At 38.5% G+C, this 23775-nt stretch overlaps 1 protein-coding gene across 4 annotated transcripts in view; it reads right to left on the minus strand.

Annotated features, from left to right (window-relative positions):
* Positions 1–23775, minus strand: part of PHKA1 (phosphorylase kinase regulatory subunit alpha 1) — a 140708-nt gene that overhangs the window by 77703 nt on the left and 39230 nt on the right. For 3 of the 4 annotated variants that reach the window (XM_036839366.1, XM_036839368.1, XM_036839367.1), the window contains exons 9-14: positions 23606–23659; positions 22166–22288; positions 18230–18325; positions 16824–16931; positions 15303–15381; positions 9084–9218 (exon numbers count right to left, since the gene is read on the minus strand). In XM_036839366.1, the coding sequence (XP_036695261.1) occupies positions 9084–9218; positions 15303–15381; positions 16824–16931; positions 18230–18325; positions 22166–22288; positions 23606–23659 (595 nt within the window). The remainder of the gene's footprint in view (positions 1–9083; positions 9219–15302; positions 15382–16823; positions 16932–18229; positions 18326–22165; positions 22289–23605; positions 23660–23775) is intronic. The other variant, XM_036839369.1, reaches the window with a different exon arrangement.

The raw sequence follows: 23775 nt of genomic DNA on the forward strand, positions 1-23775 counted from the left end.
GATTTTGTTATGTCGTATTTTCATTTTCATTTGTCTTCAAGTAATTTTTGATTTCTCCTTTGATTTCTTCGTTGCCCCAATAGTTGTTCAGTAGGATGTTGTTCATTCTGCACATATCTGTGATTTTTCCAGTTTTCTTCTTGTAGTTGATTTGTAGTTTCATTCCATTGTCATAGAAAAGATGCTTGATGTGATTTCAATATTCTTAAATTTATTGAGACTTGTTTTGTGTCCCAAAATATGGTCTATCCTTGAGAAAGTTTCATGTACACTTGAGAAGATATGTATATTCTGCTGCATTTGGATGGAATGTTCTGTACAAATCTATCAAATCCATCTGGTCAAAAGTTTCATTTAAGACTGTTGTTTCCTTGTTGACTTTCTGTCTGGATGATCTAACCACTGATGTAAGTGGGGTGTTAAAGTCCCCTACTATTATTGTGTTGCTGTCAATTTCTCTCTTTAGGCCTGTTAATAATTGTTTTATATATTTTGGTGCTCCTATGTTAGGTGTGTATATACTAATCACTGTTATGTCTTTTGATGAACTGTCCCTTTTATCATTATATACTGTCCATTTTTATTTCTTGTTACCTTTTTGGCTTTATTCCATCTGATATGAATATGGCTACACCTGCCTTCATTTGGCTGCTATTTGCTTGGAATATCATTTTACATCCCTTCCCTTTGGCCTATGTTTGTCTTTAGAGTTGAGATGTGTCTTCTGGAGGCAGCAAATAGTTGGGTCTTGTTTTTTAATCCATCCAGCCACTGTGTGTCATTTGGTGAATTCAATTTATTTATATTTAGGCTGATTATTGATAGATGAGGACTTAATACTGCCATTTTATCTTTTGTTTTCTGGTAGCTCTATATCTCCACTGTTTCTTTTTCCTTTTGTTTCTGTTTGCCATTTTGGTTTGATGGTTTTCTGTGATATTTTTCTCAGTTTCTTCTTTGTGTGTGTGTGTCTGTATTTTATGTTTATTTTTGTGGTTACCCTGAGGTTTGTATAAAATTTCTCATAGATAAAATAGTCCTTTTTCTGCTGATAGCATCTTATGTTCACTCACCTATATGAATTCCATCCTTTTCCTCCTCCCCTTTTAGTGTTTTTGTTGTCTCAAATTATCCCTTTTTATGGTTGTAGGTTTGTTACCAAAATAAGATAGCTATAATTATTTTTCTGCTTTCTTTTTTTCCCTTTAACCTTTATAATAGTGTTTAAAAATCTATTCTGATAAAGAGCTGCAGTTTTCTGATTCTATTTATCACCCTGCTTAAAGTTTTGTGTATTTTTGCTATTTTGTTTCTGGTAGAAGAGCTCTTTTCAATATCTCTTGTAAGGCAGGTCTAGTGTTGATGAATTCCCTCAGCTTTTGTCTGGGAAAGACTTTATTTCTCCTTCATATCTGAATGATAATTTTGCTAGATAGAGTATTCCGGGGTAACAGTTTTTCTTTCAGTATTTTGAAAATGTCATTTCACTCTCTCCTGGTTGTTAGGGTTTCTGCTGAGAAATCTGCTGATAGCCTAATGGGGGTTCCTTTGTAGGGTACCATCCTTTTTTCCCCGGCTGCCTTTAAAATTCTTTGTCATTAACTTTTTAAAAAAAAAATTGTATTTATTTGGTTGTGCTGGGTCTTAGTTGCAGCAGGCGGGCTCCTTAGTTGCAGCACGTGGGCTCCTTAGCTGCAGCACATGGGCTCCTTAGTTGCAGCACGTAGGCTCCTTAGTTGCAGCAGGAGGGCTCTTTAGTTGTTGCTCAATGCCTCCTTAGTTGCAGCATGTGAACTCTTAGTTGCGGCATGCATGTGGGATCTAGTTCCCTAACCAGGGATCAAACCCAGGCCCCCTGCATTGAGAGCATCTAGTCTTCACTACTGCACCACTAGGGAAGTCCCCTCTTTGTCATTAACTTTTTTTTTTTTTTAAACATCAAGTCATGTTTTTTTAATGATTTTTTCCCTCCATATTTTAAATTTATTTATTTATTTATTTATTTTTGGTTGTGTTGTGTCTTCGTTTCTGTGAGGGCTTTCTCTAGTTGTGGCAAGCGGGGGCCGCTCTTCATCGCGGTGCACGGGCCTCTCACTATCGTGGCCTCTCTTGTTGCGGAGCACAGGCTCCAGACGCGCAGGCTCAGTAGTTGTGGCTCACGGGCCTAGTTGCTCCGCGGCATGTGGGATCTTCCCAGACCAGGGCTCAAACCCGTGTCCCCTGCATTAGCAGGCAGACTCTCAACCACTGCACCACCAGGGAAGCCCTGTCATTAACTTTTGACAATTTTAATGTGTCTTGGAAAAGGTCTATTTGCAATGAGTTTAATTAGCTGTTCTCATTGCTTCATAGACTTGATTGCCCAGTTTCTTCCCCAAGTTTGGGAAGATCTCAGCTATCGTTTCTTTAAGTAATCTCTCTGCTCTTCTTCCTCTCTTCTCCTTCTGGGATGCCTATTATCCCAATGGTGCCTTTCCTAAAAGAGATGTATAGCTCTCATAGGATTTCCTCTTTTTATATATGTCTTACTTCTCTTTCCTCTTCTACTTGTATGATTTCTAGGTTTCTATCTTTGAGCTCACTAATGCTCTCTTCCATATTGTCTTGTTTCCAATCCTTTCTAATGCATTTTCATCTTCTTTATTGTGTTCCTCGTCTCCAGAATTTCTGTTTGGTTCTTTTTTAGAGTTTCAATCTTTTTGGTAAAGTATTCCTTCTGTTCATTAATTTTATTCCTGAGCGCATGACACTGCCCTTCTGAGTTTTCTTGTATCTCATTGAGTTTCTTCATGATGGCTATTTTGATGGCTCTATCAGTTAGATCTCAATATTCCATGAATTTAAGTTTGGCTTCTGGAGAATTGCCATTTTCTTTTTGTGATATAGTGTTACTGTGATTCTTCATATTGCTTGATGAATTGTTCCTCTGCTGGCACATTTGAAGTTAAATGACCGGTTAGGAGTTACAATCCTTTCTTTTGCTTTCCAGTAGGTGGCGCTATCACAACAGTTTTTGGTTTCGCTCACTTGAGCTACCTCTGGTTATATTTGAGAGTTGGCACTTTCCAGCCTCCACCATATGTGTAACAGGTGTGGCTCTGTGCTTTTGCTGTTGCTTCTTATGCCTCTAGGCTTATTGCTGCATTGCTTCTGCCAGAGCTGCTGTCATTACTGGGATGGTGGGCTCTTCTCTTTTGTGGGAGATCCCCTGAGACACAGGCTCTGCTGTGGGGGGAGGGGAACAGTGTGGGAGGGGAAGCTGGGGTTGCACAGATGCCTCCACTGTGTCTGGTGCTCTCAGGCTTGGGGGCTCTGCCAATGCAAATAGGGGGGCCAGAGTCTGGGGTCGTGGGTTCCTCAGTGACTGGAGGGATGGGGTCCCAGGCCCCACTGTTGCTGCTGCCAAGTTACCTGTGTTGGCAGGCAGAGTCATGCGTGCTGCTTCCCCTGCTGCTATTGGGTTTTCTGAAGCTGTGGGCTCAGCTGCCACAGTCAGAGGGCTGGGATTGCAGGTACCGACTCCACTGTTCCCTTGGTTCTGCCTCCTCTATGTGTTCCAGTTCACCCACCTTTAGATGTACAGATGTGTGGAATTCTCTGGCATCCTGTTGTGTTGGGCAAAGGCACCTTCGTTGTGTTGTGGATGTTTTACTGGTTGTAGATTCAAGGGGAGAGACAAAGGTAGCTTTTCACTCCACCATGTTTTTGACAGCACTCTCCTATAAAGTTCTTATGTTCCCAAAGTTGATTAACAACATAATATTTAAAAATTAAAAAAAATATTATGGAACTGAAATACTGAGTGTTTGAGGTGAGGCACAGAATCCCACTTCTGGGAACATATATAAGTGAACATACTTGGTGAAGAAATAGCCTGTTTTCCTTGGTGGAATTACAGCTGTCATTCAATATATCCTTAAAGCAACTCTGGGGCTTCCCTGGTGGTGCAGTGGTTAAGAATCCGCCTGCCAATGCAGGGGACATGGGCTCGAGCCCTGGTCCGGGAAGATCCCACATGCCACGGAGCAACTAAGCCCAGGCACCACAACTACTGAACCTGAGCTCTAGAGTCCATGAGCGACAACTACTGAGCCTGCGTGCCACAACTACTGAAGCCCAGGTGCCTAGAGCCCGTGCTCTGCAACAAGAGAAGCCACCACAATGAGAAGCCCACGCACCGCAACGAAGAGTAGCCCCTGCTCGCCACAACTAGAGAAAGCCTGCACACAGCAACGAAGACCCAACGCAGCCAAAAATAAATAAATTAATTAATTAATTTTAAAAAAAGCATTTTTGCTATTGTGAAATTATTGCAATAATAGAATTATGAAGAGTCACTCATTTTATAAATCATCAAAACATGCCTTTCTTGACCTTCCCAGACAAATCTATTCTCTTTCTCCTGTACTTTGTACATAATGCCATTGTTATAGCATTTATAAGACTGTACTATAATTATTTGGTTATATGTCTATGTCTCTCACAGCATCACGCCCAGTGCCTGGTACATAAAAGTAAGCAATAGAGCCTTATGAAAAAATGAATGAATGAAGCGAATGAAGGAGCACGTTTGGAAAATAAATATAACTTGTTACTTGAGTCCCTGAAATGTTTGTGCATTCATTAAACTGAAGTCTGGAAGACCTAGCAGTCCTTATTTTCTCTGGCTAGGAAATCATAACTTAGTAAGAGGCCCAAAACAAAGTGTAGACTTTGAAAAAGTAGTCAGTAAGGAGTTTGCTTCTGTTTGTTGGAGAGATCTGATGTGATGCAGGTAGATTCTAGGAATGAAGTCCCAGAGCTTGGAAGTTACCTATATCCTAGTAAGATTATTCTGAGTTTAGAACAATGGATGTGAAGAAGAAAAGGGTAAAAGGTATCAACTTTTAAGTGAGAGCCAGAGAGAATCACATCAAAGGCATCAATAGGACTTGCACAAACCCCAAACCATAGAGACTTCTCAGAAGGGCAAAGAAGATAGTGACTACAAGATCAACTAATATTCATGGAGTAAGATTTGGGCTAGATAGAGAAATACCTTCCTTACTTCAAGAGATTTAGTGCTAGGGGACTGGTTATCTGGAGACTAGGAGTACATTATAGTCTGAGGCTAGAGGGAATAGCCAAGGAGATTTAAAAAAACCCAGGACGCAGGTTCTTGAAAGGACTGAGGTACCCCATCCCACCTAGTAAAGCATCAACCCAAATTAATCTCAGAAGTTTCAGAGTCTTGACTTGGCATTTACCACAAATAGGGTTGAGTCAGTGGAGGGAACCAGTGGTCCAGTAATTTGTACTATTCAAGCTAATCTGTGGCTAGGTTTTATTTATTAGGACCTGAGACCTATATTCAATAAACTTGATAATTTCTATGTGTTTTTATTTTAGTTTTCCATTTTCTGGTAAAATTTCTTTAGGAACTTCCAACTTTGCACTTAAATTAAAAAGAAAAGGGATTTTCTACATTATAGCTAGAATGGAAGAGTGGGGGAAATCCATATATTCCTAAAGCCAGATGCAATGTTAATAGCTCTGGGAGTTCAGGTCCTGCTGGCATAAAATGTGGGTGCTAGGGAAGAGAAAGAACAGTCAGTATATGCTTGCCTCCTTTATCAAAGATAAGGTGACCATATGTGCGTGGGTTTATCTCTGGGCTTTCTATCCTGTTCCATTGATCTATATTTCTGTTTTTGGGCCAGTACCATACTGTCTTGATTACTGTAGCTTTGTAGTATAGTCTGAAGTCAGGGAGCCTGATTCCTCCAGCTCCGTTTTTCATTCTCAAGATTGCTTTGGCTATTCGGGGTCTTTTGTGTTTTGATACAAATTGTGAAATTTTTTGTTCTAGTTCTGTGAAAAATGCCATTGGTAGTTTGATAGGGATTGCACTGAGTCTGTAGATTGCTTTGGGTAGTACACTCATTTTCACAATGTAGATTCTTCGAATCCAAGAACATGGTATATCTCTCCATCTATTTGTATCATCTTTAATTTCTTTCATCAGTGTCTTATACTTTTCTGCATACAGGTCTTTTATCTCCTTAGGTAGGTTTATTCCTAGATATTTTATTCTTTTTGTTGCAATGGTAAATGGGAGTATTTTCTTAATTTCTCTTTCAGATTTTTCATCATTAGTGTATAGGAATGCAAGAGATTTCTGTGCATTAATTTTGTATCCTGCTACTTTACCAAATTCATTGATTAGCTCTAGTAGTTTTCTGGTAGCATCTTTAGGATTCTCTATGTATAGAATCATGTCATCTGCAAACAGGAGGCAAGCATATACAGTGGAGAAAAGACAGCCTCTTCAATAAGTGGTGCTGGGAAAACTGGACAGGTACATGTAAAAGTATGAAATTAGAACATTCCCTAACACCATACACAAAAATAAACTCAAAATGGATTAAAGACCTAAATGTAAGGCCAGACACTATCAAACTCTTAGAGGAAAACATAGGCAGAACACTCTATGACAGAAATCACAGCAAGATCCTTTTTGACCCAGCTCCTAGAGAAATGGAAATAAAAACAAAAATAAACAAATGGGACCTAATGAAGCTTCAAAGCTTTTGCACAGCAAAGGAAACCATAAACAAGACCAAAAGACAACCCTCAGAATGGGAGAAAATATTTGCAAATGAAGCAACTGACAAAGGATTAATCTCCAAAATTTACAAGCAGCTCATGCAGCTCAATAACAAAAAAACAAACAACCCAATCCAAAAATGGGCAGAAGACCTAAATAGACATTTCTCCAAAGAAGATATACAGATTGCCAACAAACACATGAAAGGATGCTCAACATCATTAATCATTAGAGAAATGCAAATCAAAACTACAATGAGATATCATCTCACACCGGTCAGAATGGCCATCATCAAAAAATCTACAAACAATAAATGCTGGAGAGGTTGTGGAGAAAAGGGAACCCTCTTGCACTGTTGGTGGGAATGTAAATTGATACAGTCACTATGGAGAACAGTATGGAGGTTCCTTAAAAAACTAAAAATAGAACTACCATACGACCTAGCAATCCCACTACTGGGCATATACCCTGAGAAAACCGTAATTCAAAAAGTCATGTACCAAAATGTTCATCGCAGCTCTATTTACAATAGCCAGGACATGGAAGCAACCTAAGTATCCATCATCGGATGAATGGATAAAGAAGATGTGGCACATATATACAATGGAATATTACTCAGCCGTAAAAAGAAACGAAATTGAGGTATTTGTAGTGAGGTGGATGGACCTAGAGTCTGTCATACAGAGTGAAGTAAGTCAGAAAGAGAAAAACGAATACAGTATGCTAACACATATATATGGAATCTAAGGAAAAAAAAAAAGGTCATGAAGAACCTAGTGGCAAGACGGGAATAAAGACACAGACCTACTAGAGAATGGACTTGAGGATATGGGGAGGGGGAAGGGTAAGCTGTGACAAAGTGAGAGAGTGGCATGGACATATATACGCTACCAAACGTAAAATAGCTAGCTAGTGGGAAGCAGCCACATAGCACAGGGAGATCATCTCGGAGCTTTGTGACCACCTAGAGGGGTGGGATAGGGAGGGTGGGAGGGAGGGAGATGCAAGAGGAAAGAGATATGGGAACATATGTATATGTATAACTGATTCACTTTGTTATAAAGCAGAAACTAACACACCATTGTAAAGCAATTATACTCCAATAAAGATGTTAAAAAAAAAAAAGAACAGTCAGCTCTGACTGTTGGTCCTTCCCTCCTTGGTTGATTCCGTCTCAATTTAGATCTACGTAACTGCCACAGAAGTTGAGTGTTCGGAGTACGTGTTAGTAAAAAGGGATGGAGGCTGGTTTTGAGCTGGACAAAATTTGGCTTGGCTTTAATTACTAACAGACCACTCTTCGTGAAGAAAAAAAGTACACACACACACAACTAGGGTTTGTAAGTGGCAATCTACGATGTAAGGTACATTCTTTATTTATAAATTTACTTTGTGGCTTGATTTAAGATTGTATTAATTTCCCATTGGTGCTATAACAAAGTAACATAAACTTAGTAGCTTAAAACAACATACACTTATACTCTTACAGTTCTGGAGATCAGAAGTCCAAAATGAGCCTTATGGCTACTATGACGTAAAATAAAAATCAAGTTGTCAAGCAGGGCTGGTTGCTTCTGGAGGCTCCAGGGGAGAATCTGTTCCTTGACTCTTCCAGCTTCTAGAGGATAAGGCTAACAGCCTTATCACTCTAATCACTTGCTTCTGTCATCACATCTCTTACTTCTCTAGTCTGATCTCCCTCTCGGTATCTCTTATAAGGAGACTTGTGATTACACTTAGGGCCCACCTGAATAATCCAAAATAATCCTCCCCACCAATCTCAATCTCCTTAACCTAATCACACCCACAAAATCCCTTTTGCCTTAAATGGTAATGTTCACAGGTTCCAGGGATTAGGGCCTGAATATCTTTTGGGGCCACTATTCAGCCTTCCACAAGGGTGGTTTAGAAATTTTGCACATCCTTTTTTTTAAAGTTAACAATGTAGTAATTTGCTTAATGTGAAATTTGTAGTAACTTGCATAAATTTTTAACTTGTAGTAATTTGTTTAATGTGTCTATCACCAAATTTAATATATAAGTTGAATAAAAAAATAAGTACTAATTAAAAATAAGTATTAGATTAAGAAATGGAATTTTAAAATATTGTCAACTAATTCATTACATGACAAAGTATAAAGAGCTAAAAACAAGTTCCTTGGCTATTAATGTATATAAAGTTAGCATTTTTCAAAATGGAAATATAGGTCCCAAGAAAGGGGAGAAGAACAAGTTGGTTAAGCACACACTTGGAATGAAGATACAATGTTGCCTGATAACAGTCATGCCCTCTGTACCAAAGAGTTCATAAAACACACTGAAAATTATCAAGCCTGCTCAGGATATCTAGGGTTAGAAACTTAGATTCCAGAGACTCTAAATTCCTTTTCAGATGCAGTTTAACAAAGCAATACAAGATCAAGACAAAAATAAAAAGGAAGGAAACCAGCCTGTATCAATAATGCTTTGATTCTAGCAGGCTGGCCAATCTCCTTACCTAGGCTGGAATAAATGTGGCTGAGAATACAAGCTGGTTGTACTCTGATGGGGTGCACCTCAGCAATGGTCTCCACATCAATTCCCTTGTCCTTCAAAATGGCCTTGATTTCTTCTGTCTCAGCTAGAATGGAAACTATAGGAAAGAAAGAAGATGAGGTCAACAGAAAATTTCATTTCAACAGGAACCTAAAGATCTCTCGAGCCACACGATATTTTTTTGAAGGGAAAACAAAAGGAAGGTAAGGAAATTAACAGTTATTGTAGACTTGATGAAACAATCATCATGCTTGGTACATAATGATATTATCTAAATGGAAAAGGAAACAAGATTTCATGATTAGAATATTTAATTCTGTTTTTTGTCTAAATACCTATGTGCTTCTAGAGAATGCCACACTCACTTATATCTGGGATTCTATGTTTAAATAGAAAAAAAAAGACCAGGGACAGCATTATGAGGATAATAAAGAACACCCTAATGGTACGAATTGCTCAAAGCTAGAGAACAGTAGAAGGCAAGGTAAATTCAGGATAAAGAATTGAGGTACCATATTTGAAACTCTGTGTAGTTGTTTTGGGGGATGGGGATAAGACTTCTCTAGACTCAGAGCCTGCCAAACCTGGACAGCTCCCTTTTCTTCCTCTCACACTCATGTCTCAGAAGTGGTAATCATACTCACAAGGGAGAAGTCCAGGCCACCTCACTGACTCTTCTGTTTATTCTCCCTCTGTGGGACTGATAACCTGTCTGGGGGCCAATAACCTGAATGGGGCCTCAGCTGGCTTAATGCTAAGCACTAGGGGCAAACATGCACCCTATTCCTGCTCCTCTAGTACTGCTAGATATGTTGAATTGGGTTTATGAGAAAACGAAGGTGTCATTTGGTTCATTCCAGCTTACAAGTATTGTATTTGTTGAGTTTTGGAGGCAAAAGCCTAGTTAACAAAGTGCTACTCTGCATTCCTTTGCCATTATCTTTTGTGTATTTTTCTATCTTGGGGACCTCATGGTGTTGTGCTGCTGTGGTCTGGGGCAGAATATGCAGGGTATGGTGATTACAGAGTCCCCTGGAAATAACACCATCTTGATTACTTCTAACTGAAAACAACAAAGATTCTCCAGGGAAAATATACAGAGGAAGAATAGTGGGTTGACAAAAGTCCAGGGAAACACATGTGGTCATCCATTCATTCATTAATAAACATTTACTAAGCACTTAAATGGTAAGGTACTATGCTAGGCACTAGGGATTTAGAGATGAATATGTTAGTCTCTCCCTCAAGGAGCTCACAGTGTAATGAAAGTGACACACACATAAACTGATTATAAAATAACCTGCTAAGTAAATAAATGTATGCACAGAACATTGTGTGATCACCCAAGAGTGACACCTATCTAGTCTGGAGTTGGCAGGGGGAAGTTTCAGAAAAGGCTTCCTGATGTCCAAGCTGAATTTGAAAGAATGAATAAGTTAGCCAGGAGAAAGAAGGGAATAGGAATGGAGAAAGACATTTTAGGTAGAAGATCCAGAATGATCATAAAACATGAAAATGGAAAAGAATGTGGTTGTGTGTGTGTGTGTGTGTGTGTGTGTGTGTGTAAGAGATGGGGTGGGGACTACATACACTTCAATATTGCTGTAGCATGAAATATCTTGCACAGCAGAAAAAAAACACAAAAGAAACAAACAACCACCCCACCAACCACCAACAAAATGAATCTGGAAAGGCAAATAGGGGATAGATCATCATGGAGAGCATGTGCGTCACTTTAAGGAATTTGTATTTTATCCTTGGGTAATGACTTCCAAATTGCATTCTCCTGAGCCTCAGGGTTCTGCAGAGGGCAATGCAGTTGGTAGCAGGAGTAAAGGGGACTAAAGGAGAGGCAAATGAACAACACTCTGGGGTCCCAGGACTACTTTCAACCCCAACAACTCAGCTTTTTGTTTATGTTTTATCAAGTATGTAGAAAATGCTTATTTGGTACCACCTATGTGCTAGGTACTGCCATATGCTAGGGATACAAAGATAGACATGATCCTTGGAGAAAATGACATTGACACTGAGTCTTGCTAGAGTGCTGAATAGGAGTTATTCTGGTGAAAGTGAAGGTAAAATTAAGGGAGAAGCTGTTCCAGACAAAAGAAATAGCATAGACAAAGGCTCAAGGGCAACAGAGAACAAGGCAGATCTAGGAATAATAAAAAGTTCTTTACAGTAGGAGCATGGAGTGTGAAGCGGCAGTGGTGAGAAATGACACTGAAGGCGGGGTCAGGGAGCAGATCATAAAGAGCCTTGTAAGCCATGTTAAGAAAGTTGGCAACAGGAAGCCCCTGCAGAGTTGTAATCAGGGGAATAGCATATCCAGATCACCATCTTAAAAAGAACATATTCATGTTGATGACTAAAGAATAAGCTGATATACTGTAGTGGACCTACACTGAAGACAGGGAGACCACTTCAAAATTTATTGCATTAATGCAAGGAAGAGATGCTGACTACTTACATTAGGATCATGACATTGGTACTGGATAAACTAGATGGATTTCTGAATTATTCAGAAGGTAAAGAAATTGGGACTTGTTAACTGACTGAATGTAGGAGATGAGAGAGGGAGAGATACCGAGAATGATTCCACATGTGTTTATTTGTGTAACTGAGAGAAAAGTGTGCCATTTACTGACATAGGCAATTAGGGAGAAAAGCAGGCACAGATGATGTAGAACTAGGAGAGTGCAGCTGATTGATTTTAGACATGTTGAGTTTAAAGTGAATGTGATATATTCAGGAGGCATTAGCATAGAAAGAGATGAGATGGGTCAAGGAGAATATATAGAAAAGAAGAGAAAAGGACCTAGAATATAACCTTGAGAAATTTCAACATATAAGATATGGGCAGATGATGAAAAGCCTGGGGGCGGGAGTGAGGGGTTCTTGTCTCATGGCTTATATGTTCTCTATGGTATAGGAGGTGAGGTCATCTTCTGAGAGGCGAGAAGTTAGGAGGCAGGAAAAGGGAAAAGGTTAGGAATGGGAGGAGGCTGAGAGACAATAACAAATATTCTGAATAATGAGAGCAGTGGGCTACGGACAAAACTCCCAGGAATACCAACAGTTAAGGGGCAAGGGGAAGAAGAGGAAGCCCAGAATGAGACAGAAAAGTACAAAACTTAGGTTGAAGGAGAGCCAAGGGAGTATGGTATCACAGAAGACATGGAAGTTAAGAGTTTCCAGAAACATAAACAACAAATGAAACAGAAAGATCCACTAAGAAGTGGATTGAAAAATATCTACCAAGTTTGGCAATAACTTAAGCAAAATCACTTTCAGAGGAATGATAAGCTAGTTGTAAAGGACTGCAGAATGAATGAAATGTAAAGAAGTGGAAGTTTGGATGAGAAAGGAAGGATAGGATAACTAGACGGAGATGAACATGTCAATGTATTAAAAATCAGAACCAACAGAGAAGAGTTTGAAGATGATAAGAAAGAGTAGGTTTCTAGGAAGGCTAGGGAAGAGGATAGGATCAAGCATCAGAAGAAAGAGTTGGTGCTGAAGAGGAGAAAAAACAGCTTTTCTGAGACTCAAGAAAAGGAGGCAAGGTTGGGTGAAGATATAAGTAAGACTGTGGTGGGGGGTTGGGAAATTGACAAAGATCAGAACATTAAGATTATCCAGCATAAAGTAGCAGGCCAAGAATGAGGCTGAAAACAAGCAGTGGGGTTGAAAACAGAGAAGGTGTGGAATAGTTGAGGAGAATGAAAATGCTGACTAACAGTAAGAACAAGGACTAACAGGAGGCACTGTAGGCCTAGTTAAGTTGGAGACTGTGGATTTACAATGCTACCACTCTGTTCATTTGTGTGATTTTTTTTTCTAGAAGATTTTAGCAGGCCAGGTATAGGATCAGAAAATATAGAGAGCAAAACCGATCTGGGGCTATGATTTTTCTGGTGGGTGTAGCAGAAGTTTGGTGTGCTGGTAATTAAGAGATTTAGATGACCAACCGAAAGGTAGGGAAGGGTAGACTAGGAGAAAATAGACACAAGTGTAATGGGTGGGGGGGAAGAAAACTGAAATAATATGCAGTTATGACTGGTGATTGGGACTTTTGGGAATGGAATATCTGAGGTGAAACAGTTCTAAAGTTTCGTCCTAAAAGTGAGTGGAGTAGAGACAGAGGGAAGGGTCACTAGGGTTCTAGATATCCAAGAATTTTGAGGCTAAAATATTAGATGGCACTTACTCTGATGCTGAAATCTAGCACTATGGTAGGAATTGGGGAAGAAGAGGAAGGCTATGAGCCAAGGCTCAAAGTCTCTAATGAATGAATGAGAGTAACCAGGAGACCAATATAGCCAGATGGCATAAGCCTCAAAGGAGAACAAGTTTTCTCATGGGAGGGGAAGAGTACTGGTCTTTTATATAATGTTCGTTATGTACAGGAATACCTCAGAGATGTTGCAGGTTTGGTTCCAGACCACTGCAGTAAAGCGAGTATCACAATAAAGCGAGTCACACAAATTTTTAGCTTCCCAGTGCATATAAAAGTTATGCTTATAGAAAACAAACTTATGGTTACCAAAAGGGACAGCAAGGTGGCAGGGGGGAGATAAATTAGGAGTTTGGGATTAACATATACACACTACTATATATAAAATATTGATAGGTAAACAGCAAGGATCTACTGTATAGCACAAGGAACTATACTCAATATCTTGTAGTAACCTATAATGGAAAAGAATCTGAAAAAGAATATATATATATATATACACACACACACACACACACACACACACACACAACTGAATCACTTTGCTGTACATTTGAAACTAACACAACACTGTAAATTAACTATACCTCAATTAAAAAATAATAAAACCAAATGAAAAGAGTTATGTTTACACTATACTTTAGTCTGTTAAGTGTGCAACAGCATTGTATCCAAAAAGACAATGTAAATGCCTCAATTAAAAATACTTTATTATTAAAAAATGCTAACCATCATCTGAGCCTTCGAGTCATAGTAGTAACATCAAAGATCACTGATCACAGATTACTATAACAAATATAATAATAATGAAAAAGCTTGAAGTATTGCTAGAATTATAAAGTGTGACAGAGACACGAAGTAAGCAAATGCTCTTGGAAAAATGGTGCCAATAGACTTGCTTGACACAAGGTTGCCACAGACCTTCAATTTGTAAAAAACACAATATCTGCAAAGCACAATAAAGTGAAGCACAATAAAATGAAATATGCCTGTACATTGATAAGCAAAGACTACCTTTATGACTACCTTTATCCTATCCTACCACATAGGATGCCAAGTATAAGAAGGTTTAGAAAATACTAAGGATTATTTTCTATATAGAATCAACTCCAATGGAGGTTGGGGTTGAAATGGAGACATTTCAGAGGAGCTTCTCAGGAGGACCTAGTACCACATTGGATAGTGTTTCTGGGGAGTCAAAAATCACCTGGAGTTTTCTACCCTAGGAGAGTAGCATAATAGTGATGTCACTGAGAGAGTTAAGGAAGGTGACAAGATTTGCTTTTCTTGGGAGAGGTAAAAGAATAGGATGGAGACAAAAAAAGGTCAGTTTTGCATTTGAAGTATAAGTGATGAAAATGTTGTGTATATATATTGGGACTAGACTTCCTAAAATGTTTATACAGCTTAGCCCAGTGTTTTGCATAGAGTAGATAACCTCAAAATTTAAGTTGATTGCTAGGAACAAAAATAAAGATTTGGAGTACTCTCTAAAGAGGTAATAGTTGGAGCCATGGAAGCAAATTTATTATGGAGGAGGCAGCCCTAGCAAACACATGCAGGGTGTAAATACAGAAAGACAAGAGTAAAGACTAAGTACACAACCATTAGGAGGATATGAGAAGAAAGAAATACTAGCAGAAAAAGCACAGAAGGAACGCTCAGAACAAAAGCAGAGATAATTAGAAGGCTATAATATCATCATGGTGAAAAGAAAAGAGTTTCCAGAAATAAGAAGTATTAAGAGAATCAGATAACATCCTTTGTTAAGCATTTGTTCATGATTAAGATTAACAGAAATCTTGAAACCAAACAGAGCCAAGTTTATACTATACATTTTGAAGCCTAACAAAATACATCATAAAGAATAAAGTCATCATTTACTGGCCCAAACCAGACCTTTAATGTAAAATTTCTGCTGCTGGGAATAAGAATACATACCTTGAACCACAACATCTGGCTTTGGTACAGTAGAAAACCTGCGATTCAGGGGATCAATTTCTCCAGGAGCTAAAAATCCCTAAAGAAAAACCATAAAAAGACAGATTATTATATCTCCAAAAGAGCTAATATTTGAGGAGAAACAACATACCAGTGCCAAAACCCCGTACCATAACATGTGAGAGGCATGTATGCAAAGGAAACAAATACCTTTACTGTATGAAAATGTTTGAACTCCTGAATTCACATCCAAATTAATTTTATCTGGAGTTAATTTCTAGTGGCTGCCACAAATTATTTTTTTGGAAATAGATGGGGTATAAAAGATAAACAGAAAGTTTTCTAGTTATACCTCCACTTTCTCTGGATGCACATGATTAGACAATCAGATCACAATGCTTCTAATCAATAATTTAAGTCATTAGTCCTGTTGCTTTCATATTTACTCATATGCTTGCTATGATTTCTGCTTAGCAGATATCTTTTGACTTGAGTTTCTGTCTTTGATGAAATGTGATGAACTCACCCACTTAGCCCTTAAGAATACCATTCATCTCCTCATTTTTTCATAGCATTAATTTATTCTAGTTGAATGAGAAAGTCACCAGGTAAGGATTATTTCAAACAAATCATTCTGCCCATTATTGCTACATTTATAATAATGTCAACTAAAGATAAACTTTATGCTGTACACCTGAAACTCACAGTGATATGTCAATTACATCTCAATAAAACTGGGACAAACAAAACAAAACAAATAAAAACAGTGCCAGAAAGTAAACAGCTATACATAAACAGGTCCAAGAGTCTGGCTCAGAAAGGAAAGCTAAGTCCCACCCTAGATCCTCTAGGAGCCTGGGTTATAGCTTACCTTATATAATAACCTATAATGGGGAAATAGATTTGTCAGTAAAACTGGAAAACTTTGAGAAAGGGAACCCTTCTTATGGTTCAAAATGTCACAAATAAGCTGACATAATGTAAGAAATTCCCAAGTGCTTCATTAAGAGCTGTCTCAACAGAGTTTAATATAAGGAACATTTAAAGGGCCCCTTATCAACAAACAAATAAAAAACTATGATGCTCCCAAACACTTGTCATGGTACCTAAAATTATCAGTTTATTTAATTAAAGAATGAAACATTATGTTGCTTGGAAAAGTTAGCACTTAAATCCATTATAAGTCATTACTATCCAAGCACAATTGCATTCGCAGTCACCAGACAGGCACTAGGGGGAGTTTTGAAAAGGAACTATCTAGGGTCTGATCCCAGAGCAACTTCAAGCACAGTACCAAGGTAGGAACCCCTGGGCAAGCATGACGGACATGGTTGCCAGGGGGAAAGATTTTTGCCAAGGATTGGCCATGCTCTCACTCTAAGAATCTGGAGGAAAATCTGTAATTAAGGCAGAATACAAAAGGCAAAAGATATATCCTTCAGATATAATGAGCTACTCACAAATCTGATTGTTATGGTGACTAAAGCAGAAAAATGGAAGAGCCTTGAAGTTTCCCCTTACCTCTGCCATCAAGCTTCCTAAGATGTATAGAGACTGACCCCACATATGAGGCAGCTTGCCCATGGGGACTCGGTCCACAGTGTGAGGATTTTGATATTCTTCATCAACCTAAAAAAAAAAAAAAAGATAAAGAGATAAAGGAAAAGAATAGAAGGTTTAGGGCTTCCCTAATGGTGCAGTGGTTAAGAATCCACCTGCCAATGCAGGGGACATGGGTTCGAGACCTGGTCCAGGAAGATCCCACATGCCACGGAGCAACTAAGCCCGTGTGCCACAACTACTGAGCCTGCACTCAAGAGCCAGTGAGCCACAACTACTGAGCCCGTGTGCCGCAACTACTGAAGCTCGTGCTCCTAGAGCCTGTGCTCCACAAGAGAAGCCACCGCAATGAGAAGCCTGCACACTGCAACAAAGAGTAGCCCCCGCTCACCACAACTACTAGAGAAAGCCTGCACGCAGCAATGAAGACCCAACACAGCCAAAAATAAATAAATTAATTAATTAAAAAAAAAAGAATAGAAGGTTTAAAATACTAGACAACAAAAAGCCTGAGTCTGGATTGTGATTCATACTCTATAAAACAGTCACATATGCAATGCACTGAAAAGTCAAGCACTATGACTACAGTCTAGGGCAGTGCTCCTCTAACTGTACATGGACACACCACCTGAGGATCTTGTCCAATGGCATATTCTTACTGAGTAGATGTGGGGGAAGGCCTGAAATCTGCATTTCTAACAAGCTCTCAGGTTATGCTGCTGATGTTGCTAGGAGCTTAGTCCACTCATCCCCACCAGCATGGAAGATTGCATCTCTCCCCCGGCTAATGCTCTTTTGCAATGGAGAAGAGGAACAATGGTAATCTCAACTGGCATTTTGAGAAAATGGAGACATATTTCATTCTCCAAGCTGATCTACTCAATTAATTCCAGATGACTAGCCTCAAAGCAGAAAATATCAAATACTGAGAGTTCACACAGAACATTACTCTAGTTCGGCCTACTGATCTCCATATCATTCTCAACCTTAAAGTTTGATTTTTTAAAAAATCAATCTCTGAACAACTTATTTATTTTTTTAAATTGAGGTTTGGCTGACATATAGAAAGGCCATACATATTTAACATATGCATCTTGATGAGTTTGAGGACAAATATACACCCGTGAAACTACCTCTGTAAGATTTGATCTTGCCCTCGCCTTGCCCAGCAACAGTGCCATAACTGAGTCTGCTTTATAAATATACTTTCAAAGGAATAAAATCATATTTTAATTGTTCTATACCTAAAGAAAGACTTTAGAACATTAAAATCAGAAGATTAAAAATTATTTGACTCAAATAAGGCAGTCCTTTTGAGGTACTGCTCCTCTTCTCCCAGCTCCATGTTATGGCACCGTCCAGCTTACCTTGTCAGGAGGAACACTGTACAGCTCTGGCAGAAGTGGGACTCCATTTTTGCCTTTGATGAGGACTGCTTCAAGAGCCTCTCTGTATTCTTGAACCTGTAGAGAAAAGAAAAGGGGAACAAAATTCATAGAGTTCCCTTTGGGGATCTAGGGGAGGGTTGTAGCCAAAGAAGGTCCTATTGCAAAGGGGTATATTCACCTAGTGAAAGGAAAGAAAGGGAAGTAGTATTTACTAAATGCTGATGGAGGCCAGATACTATGCTAGGAGTTTTGCATACTTTTAACGCATTTAATTTTTTTTTAACATCTTTATTGGAGTATAATTGCTTTACAATGTTGTGTTAGTTTCTGTTGTATAACAAAGTGAATCAGCTATACGTATACATATATCCTCATATCCTCTCCCTCCTGCGTGTCCCTCCCACCCTCCCTATCCCAACCCTCTAGGTGGTCACAAAGCACCGAGCTGATCTCCCTGTGCTATGTGGCTGCCTCCCACTAGCTACCTAGTTTACATTTGGTAGTGTATATATGTCCATGCCACTCTCTCACTTCATCCCAGCTTACCCTTCCCCCTCTCCATGTCCTCAAGTCCATTCTCTACGTCTGCATCTTTATTCCTGTTCTGCTGATGAATGCATTTAATTTTAATAACCATCCAGGTATGTGTAATTAAAGCCTTTTTACAGGGAAATTAAGGCTCAAGGAGGTTATGAGCTTCTGAAAGATCATACAGCGAGTGCAAGAATGAGCCCAGATTTGAGCCCGAGTCAGCCTGCCTCCACGTGCATGCTTCTACCCACTGTGTACTACACTGAGTAGAGCTTCTTGACTTTACATGTAATTGCTTTTAAAACTGTATTTTCCCTGTCAAATTAAGTTTCTATTATGATCAAGTTTACATTTTTTTGCTTAACAATTTGCTGTAGATTAGTAATAAATAAAAAGCAAAAAAAAACCCACTATAATTTATGGTGGAAAAAATATATAGTCAGTTCTGCTATGATAGTTGTTTTGAAAACACAAATTTGTTCCAGTGCATTTGATATATTAGAGAACAATTTGAGCATAACATGAATTTCACATCTGCTTATGCACAATTTCAACCTGAGAAGGCACTCAGCTGAACTGAGCCGTGTAAGAATACACAACACACACACATGCACACACCTCAGAACCATGAACCACAACCCATCCACATGTGGTGTTACAACTTTCCATCCAATTTCAGATAACTCTCCTACCACTCCCGGGCTGCTCTCTTCTCATGGCCGACTTGGCTGCATGGCTCTGTGCCTTCCCTTCTATTTAATTTTCCCTTCTATTCCCTCCTTGCCCTATTTTTTTATTCTTCCTCTCTGTTTGATATTCTTTTTTTAATTTTCTCTTATGCTATCTCTCTTTTCCTCTCTTCCTCTGGCATGTAGGGTGGTGAGCACGGGAGCCCTGCAAGTGAGGTGGTAGGAACATGGTTGCACATATCCACAAGAAAACTTCAGGTGTTTTTCAAGGTACAAGTGCCATATCTTTGTGGTATTTATATATTTCTTAACCATTTAACATGTTTAAAGCTGTGGCACTGTTTTTTTTCAATTATGAGAAAACCGAACACTAAAATAAAATTATATTTGAAGTATGAAACAACAGTTAATCCAAATTTTTAACAATGATATTAAATTTTAATACACATTTTAATAGCAGCATATTATTTTATACACATGATCTCTAATTTAACATTTCGTTCTTGTTGAACATTTCAATTACCACCAGACTTAATTTGTATGAATGTAACAGTGATGAGCAGCATTGTATCTAAATGTATGCCACCCTTGAAATAATTTTCTCAGAATATAATTTTTGAAAGAGGAATGAATGAATGTTTTAAAGCCATTAATGCCTATCTGTGGTACTGTTTTTATTAGGTTCCTATCATTTTGTATTATTTCTGACAAACTTTTTAAGTGTTTTCCCCAACCACATTTTCCCATAAGCCCTATAGTTTATACTTCTCAAATATGCAGAGCATGGTGATTTTTAGGGAACATCTATGTGTCTCATTATAGCCAAACTGACTGTACCGTGCACTTATCACATGTCTTCATCTGTGAAATTCAAAGAATTTTAGGGCTTTCCACTTCTTCAATGAAGAGAGAAAAACTATTCTCATCATATGTACAGGCATACCTTGTTTTATTGCACTTTGCTTTATTGTGCTTCACAGATACTGCGTTTTTTTTGTTTGTTTGTTTTTGTTTTTGTTTTACAAATTGAAGGTTTGCAGCAACCCTGTGTTGAGCAAGTCTACTGGCACCATTTTTCCAACAGCATTTGCTCATTTTGTGTCTCTGTGTCACATTTCTGGGAATTCTCGAAGTATTTCAAAGCATGTACCAGCAAAAAGATTATGACCCATGGAAGGCTCAGATGATGGTTAGCATTTTTCAGCAATAAAGTATTTTTAACTAAGGTATGTACATTGTTTTTTTAGACATACTGCTATCGCACACTTAACAGAATGTAGTGTAAACATAACTTTTATATGCACTGGGAAACCAAAAAATTTCATATGACTTGCTTTATTGAGATATTTGCAATATTTGTGCTGCTCTGGAACTGAACCTGCGTATCTCTGAGGTATGTCTGTACAGCAAAACTGAAGAAGTCAATGACAGTACTTGGACTACTCAGTGGTCAGCAGCAAAGCCAGGAAAAAAAAAAGAATAAAAAAGAATCCAGGCCTTCCAGCTCCTTTTTCTCCCCTGAGAGTTCAAAAAACCTGAATATGCTTTGTACTTAGTTGGCACATTTAATAAATAAATCTTTCTTTGAGCAAGCACAGTTTTTGAGAAACAATTTTGTGGAATTTGAGAAGGACTGAGAAAAATGGTAGAATCAAAATAGGGTAGTCAAGGGACTTCCCTGGTGGTCCAGTGGGTAAGACTCCGTGCTCCCAATGCAGGGGCCCCAGGTACGATCTCTGGTCGGGGAACTAGATCCCACATGCATGACGCAACCAAGAATCTGCATGCTGAAGCCCGCATGCCGCAACTAAGAAGCCCGCATGCCACCAACTAAACATGCCGCAATGAAGATCCTGCGTGCTGCAACTAAGACCCAGAGCAGCCAAAATGAATAAATAAATAAATAATAAATATTTTTTAAAAGTTTGGTTTAAAAAAAATAGGGTGCTCAAAATAGGGCAGGTATCTCTATTATTGCTTATCTTATTTCTTGCTCAAATAAGGATGCTCTATATAAAGCTTAGAGTAAAACAGCACTTTGTGCCCCTGAAACTTTGGTGTAACCCTATTATTTAAACTCATATCGGCAGTTACAGATTACTATTGGCCAAAGTATTCAAATTACACAAAACTGTATTTATGTAGCCAAGTATAAATGACTTCCAAATGTGTTGGATTTATGTCCAAGTTTAGAACATAGCCAATTTGCAGAATGCCTGACATTAAACTAACTTGATTAAATTGTCCAGTCACAGTTTTCCAACAATGGTTTCTAAACTACTTTATTCATGTAGCTCAAAAAGCAATGATGACTATATTTTGGGGGGTGAGGACAGGGTATAAGTGGGTTGTTGTTTTGTTTTTGCTGAAGTCAGAATATCATTTCCAAGATTTATTTTAAAAAAAAAGACATACAAAGTCAGGAGGTAAATTCAAGTACCTCTGATGACTAAGGCAAGTATACAGGACTTGCTATTCTGCTTTCTATATTTATTAAAAGTCAAGTCTGAGTGATAGCAATATCCAGGTCTTCTAACTCTTAACATGCACCCTCAACTACTAGTCTCTAGAAGACAACTCTGTCTCCTCCCTATTAGGGAAGACTTCCATTTGGACACAGGGTCAGCACAGTCATTAACTGAAAGAGGAAGACATAATAACAATCTGCTAAAAAGCTCTTTCCCCAGTGCATTACCTGTTCTGCATTCCCACTAAATACCCCATCAAGGATAAAGTATGTCCAGAACAATGGCCATTCACACTCAATGTTTTCAAATAACTTCAGCTCAGCTGGTTCATAGTACAGACGATTGGGATCCTGGTAAAAACACAATAAACAAAGTCTGTCTTATCACTCCAAGGTCAGACTATATCTTTAGTTCAGAGGTCTTACAACACAGCCTTTCACCACTGATAGTTTGTTTCAGAGAAGACAGAGCACATACACACTCCCCTCCTTTAGCAAGTACTTTTGTCATGTGATTCTAACTAGCAGAACTGGGATAATAATGATACTACAGGCAGGTGTATGAGGAAGTGAGACTAATTTGTAATAAGGCTGAGTTTGGTTTTGTACTTGTTAAGTTTGAGGTAGCAGCAGAACATACAAATAGAAATGTTCAGAAGGACAGCAAGAGATGAGGGTTTGGGAATCATCCTTATAGAGGTGACACACGAATCACAAATTATGGATGTAGTACCTATATATAACGAACAAGCAGCCCAAGAACAGAATCTTGGTAAACCCTGAGTTTGGTGAGGGAGGACAGAAAGAGGAGAAAAATTAGGATGGTGTAGAGTTGTGGAAGTTAAAATAGGAAAAGAATTTCAAGAAAATGTAGGGGTAGGTAATAGTGATGTACTATAGAGAAGTCAAAGAGAATAAGGACTGAGAAAAGGCTACTGGATTGCTTACTTAGGAGATTATGATGATATTTCAGAGCACAATTTTAATAGATTGGTAGGGGCAGAAGTCAAAAGGCTTAAAGAATAAAATGGAAGACAGGAAGTAAACCAGAAGAGTTTGAGCTCGGTAATTTAAAAAAATTATAATGGCTCTCAACCAGCAAACCTGAGACTTAAACGATGTTTACATTGTCAATGAAAGTGGTTACCGACCATTCATTCCCTTTTAATAATACTAAATTTTCTCCATGGATATTTCCAAGGAGAACTTTTGACAAGTGGAACAAAAGGAAGTTAACTTTTCAAGATCAAGTACTGTTTAGAACTAACCAACGGCAAAAGGTGGAAGGGATCCAAAAGGATCTACTGACAGAAAGATTTTTCCCTTTGTAATAATTAAATATTTAGGGGGGAATATTTTGAGACAATGTAAATATTCTGTTTCTGCATAAACTTCCATCCACTGATTTAAGCATCCATCAGGAGCTCTTTCCTGAAACTAACCAACTTCAAGAGGTGGAAGGACTACACCTTCCTCTATTTTATTTAATCCAGAAGGGCTCACAAGCAAAACCTGGCAATTAATCCTAACAAAGGTAGCAAACATCAGTTATCATTATCCTATTTAGTGATTATTTGAAGTACCATCAATGAGGTAAATATTTTCTCTGAATGAGGCTGCAGTAGTGACCATTCTACCTTGGACTCATTTTGGGGAAAACAAACCTACCTCTTTAGGAGTTTTATATCCATCTCGTAGAAATCGACAGCAACCATAACGACCCTGGGAATGCAGAGGAAAGAAGCCAGAAGAATGAACACTGGTACAGCAATATAATTAATCAGAAATGTATCCTTTGCAACAGCTACATGTGCCAACCTATCATCAATAGAGACATG

This window comes from Balaenoptera musculus, chromosome X, assembly GCF_009873245.2.
Source record: "Balaenoptera musculus isolate JJ_BM4_2016_0621 chromosome X, mBalMus1.pri.v3, whole genome shotgun sequence".
Taxonomy (NCBI): domain Eukaryota; kingdom Metazoa; phylum Chordata; class Mammalia; order Artiodactyla; family Balaenopteridae; genus Balaenoptera; species Balaenoptera musculus.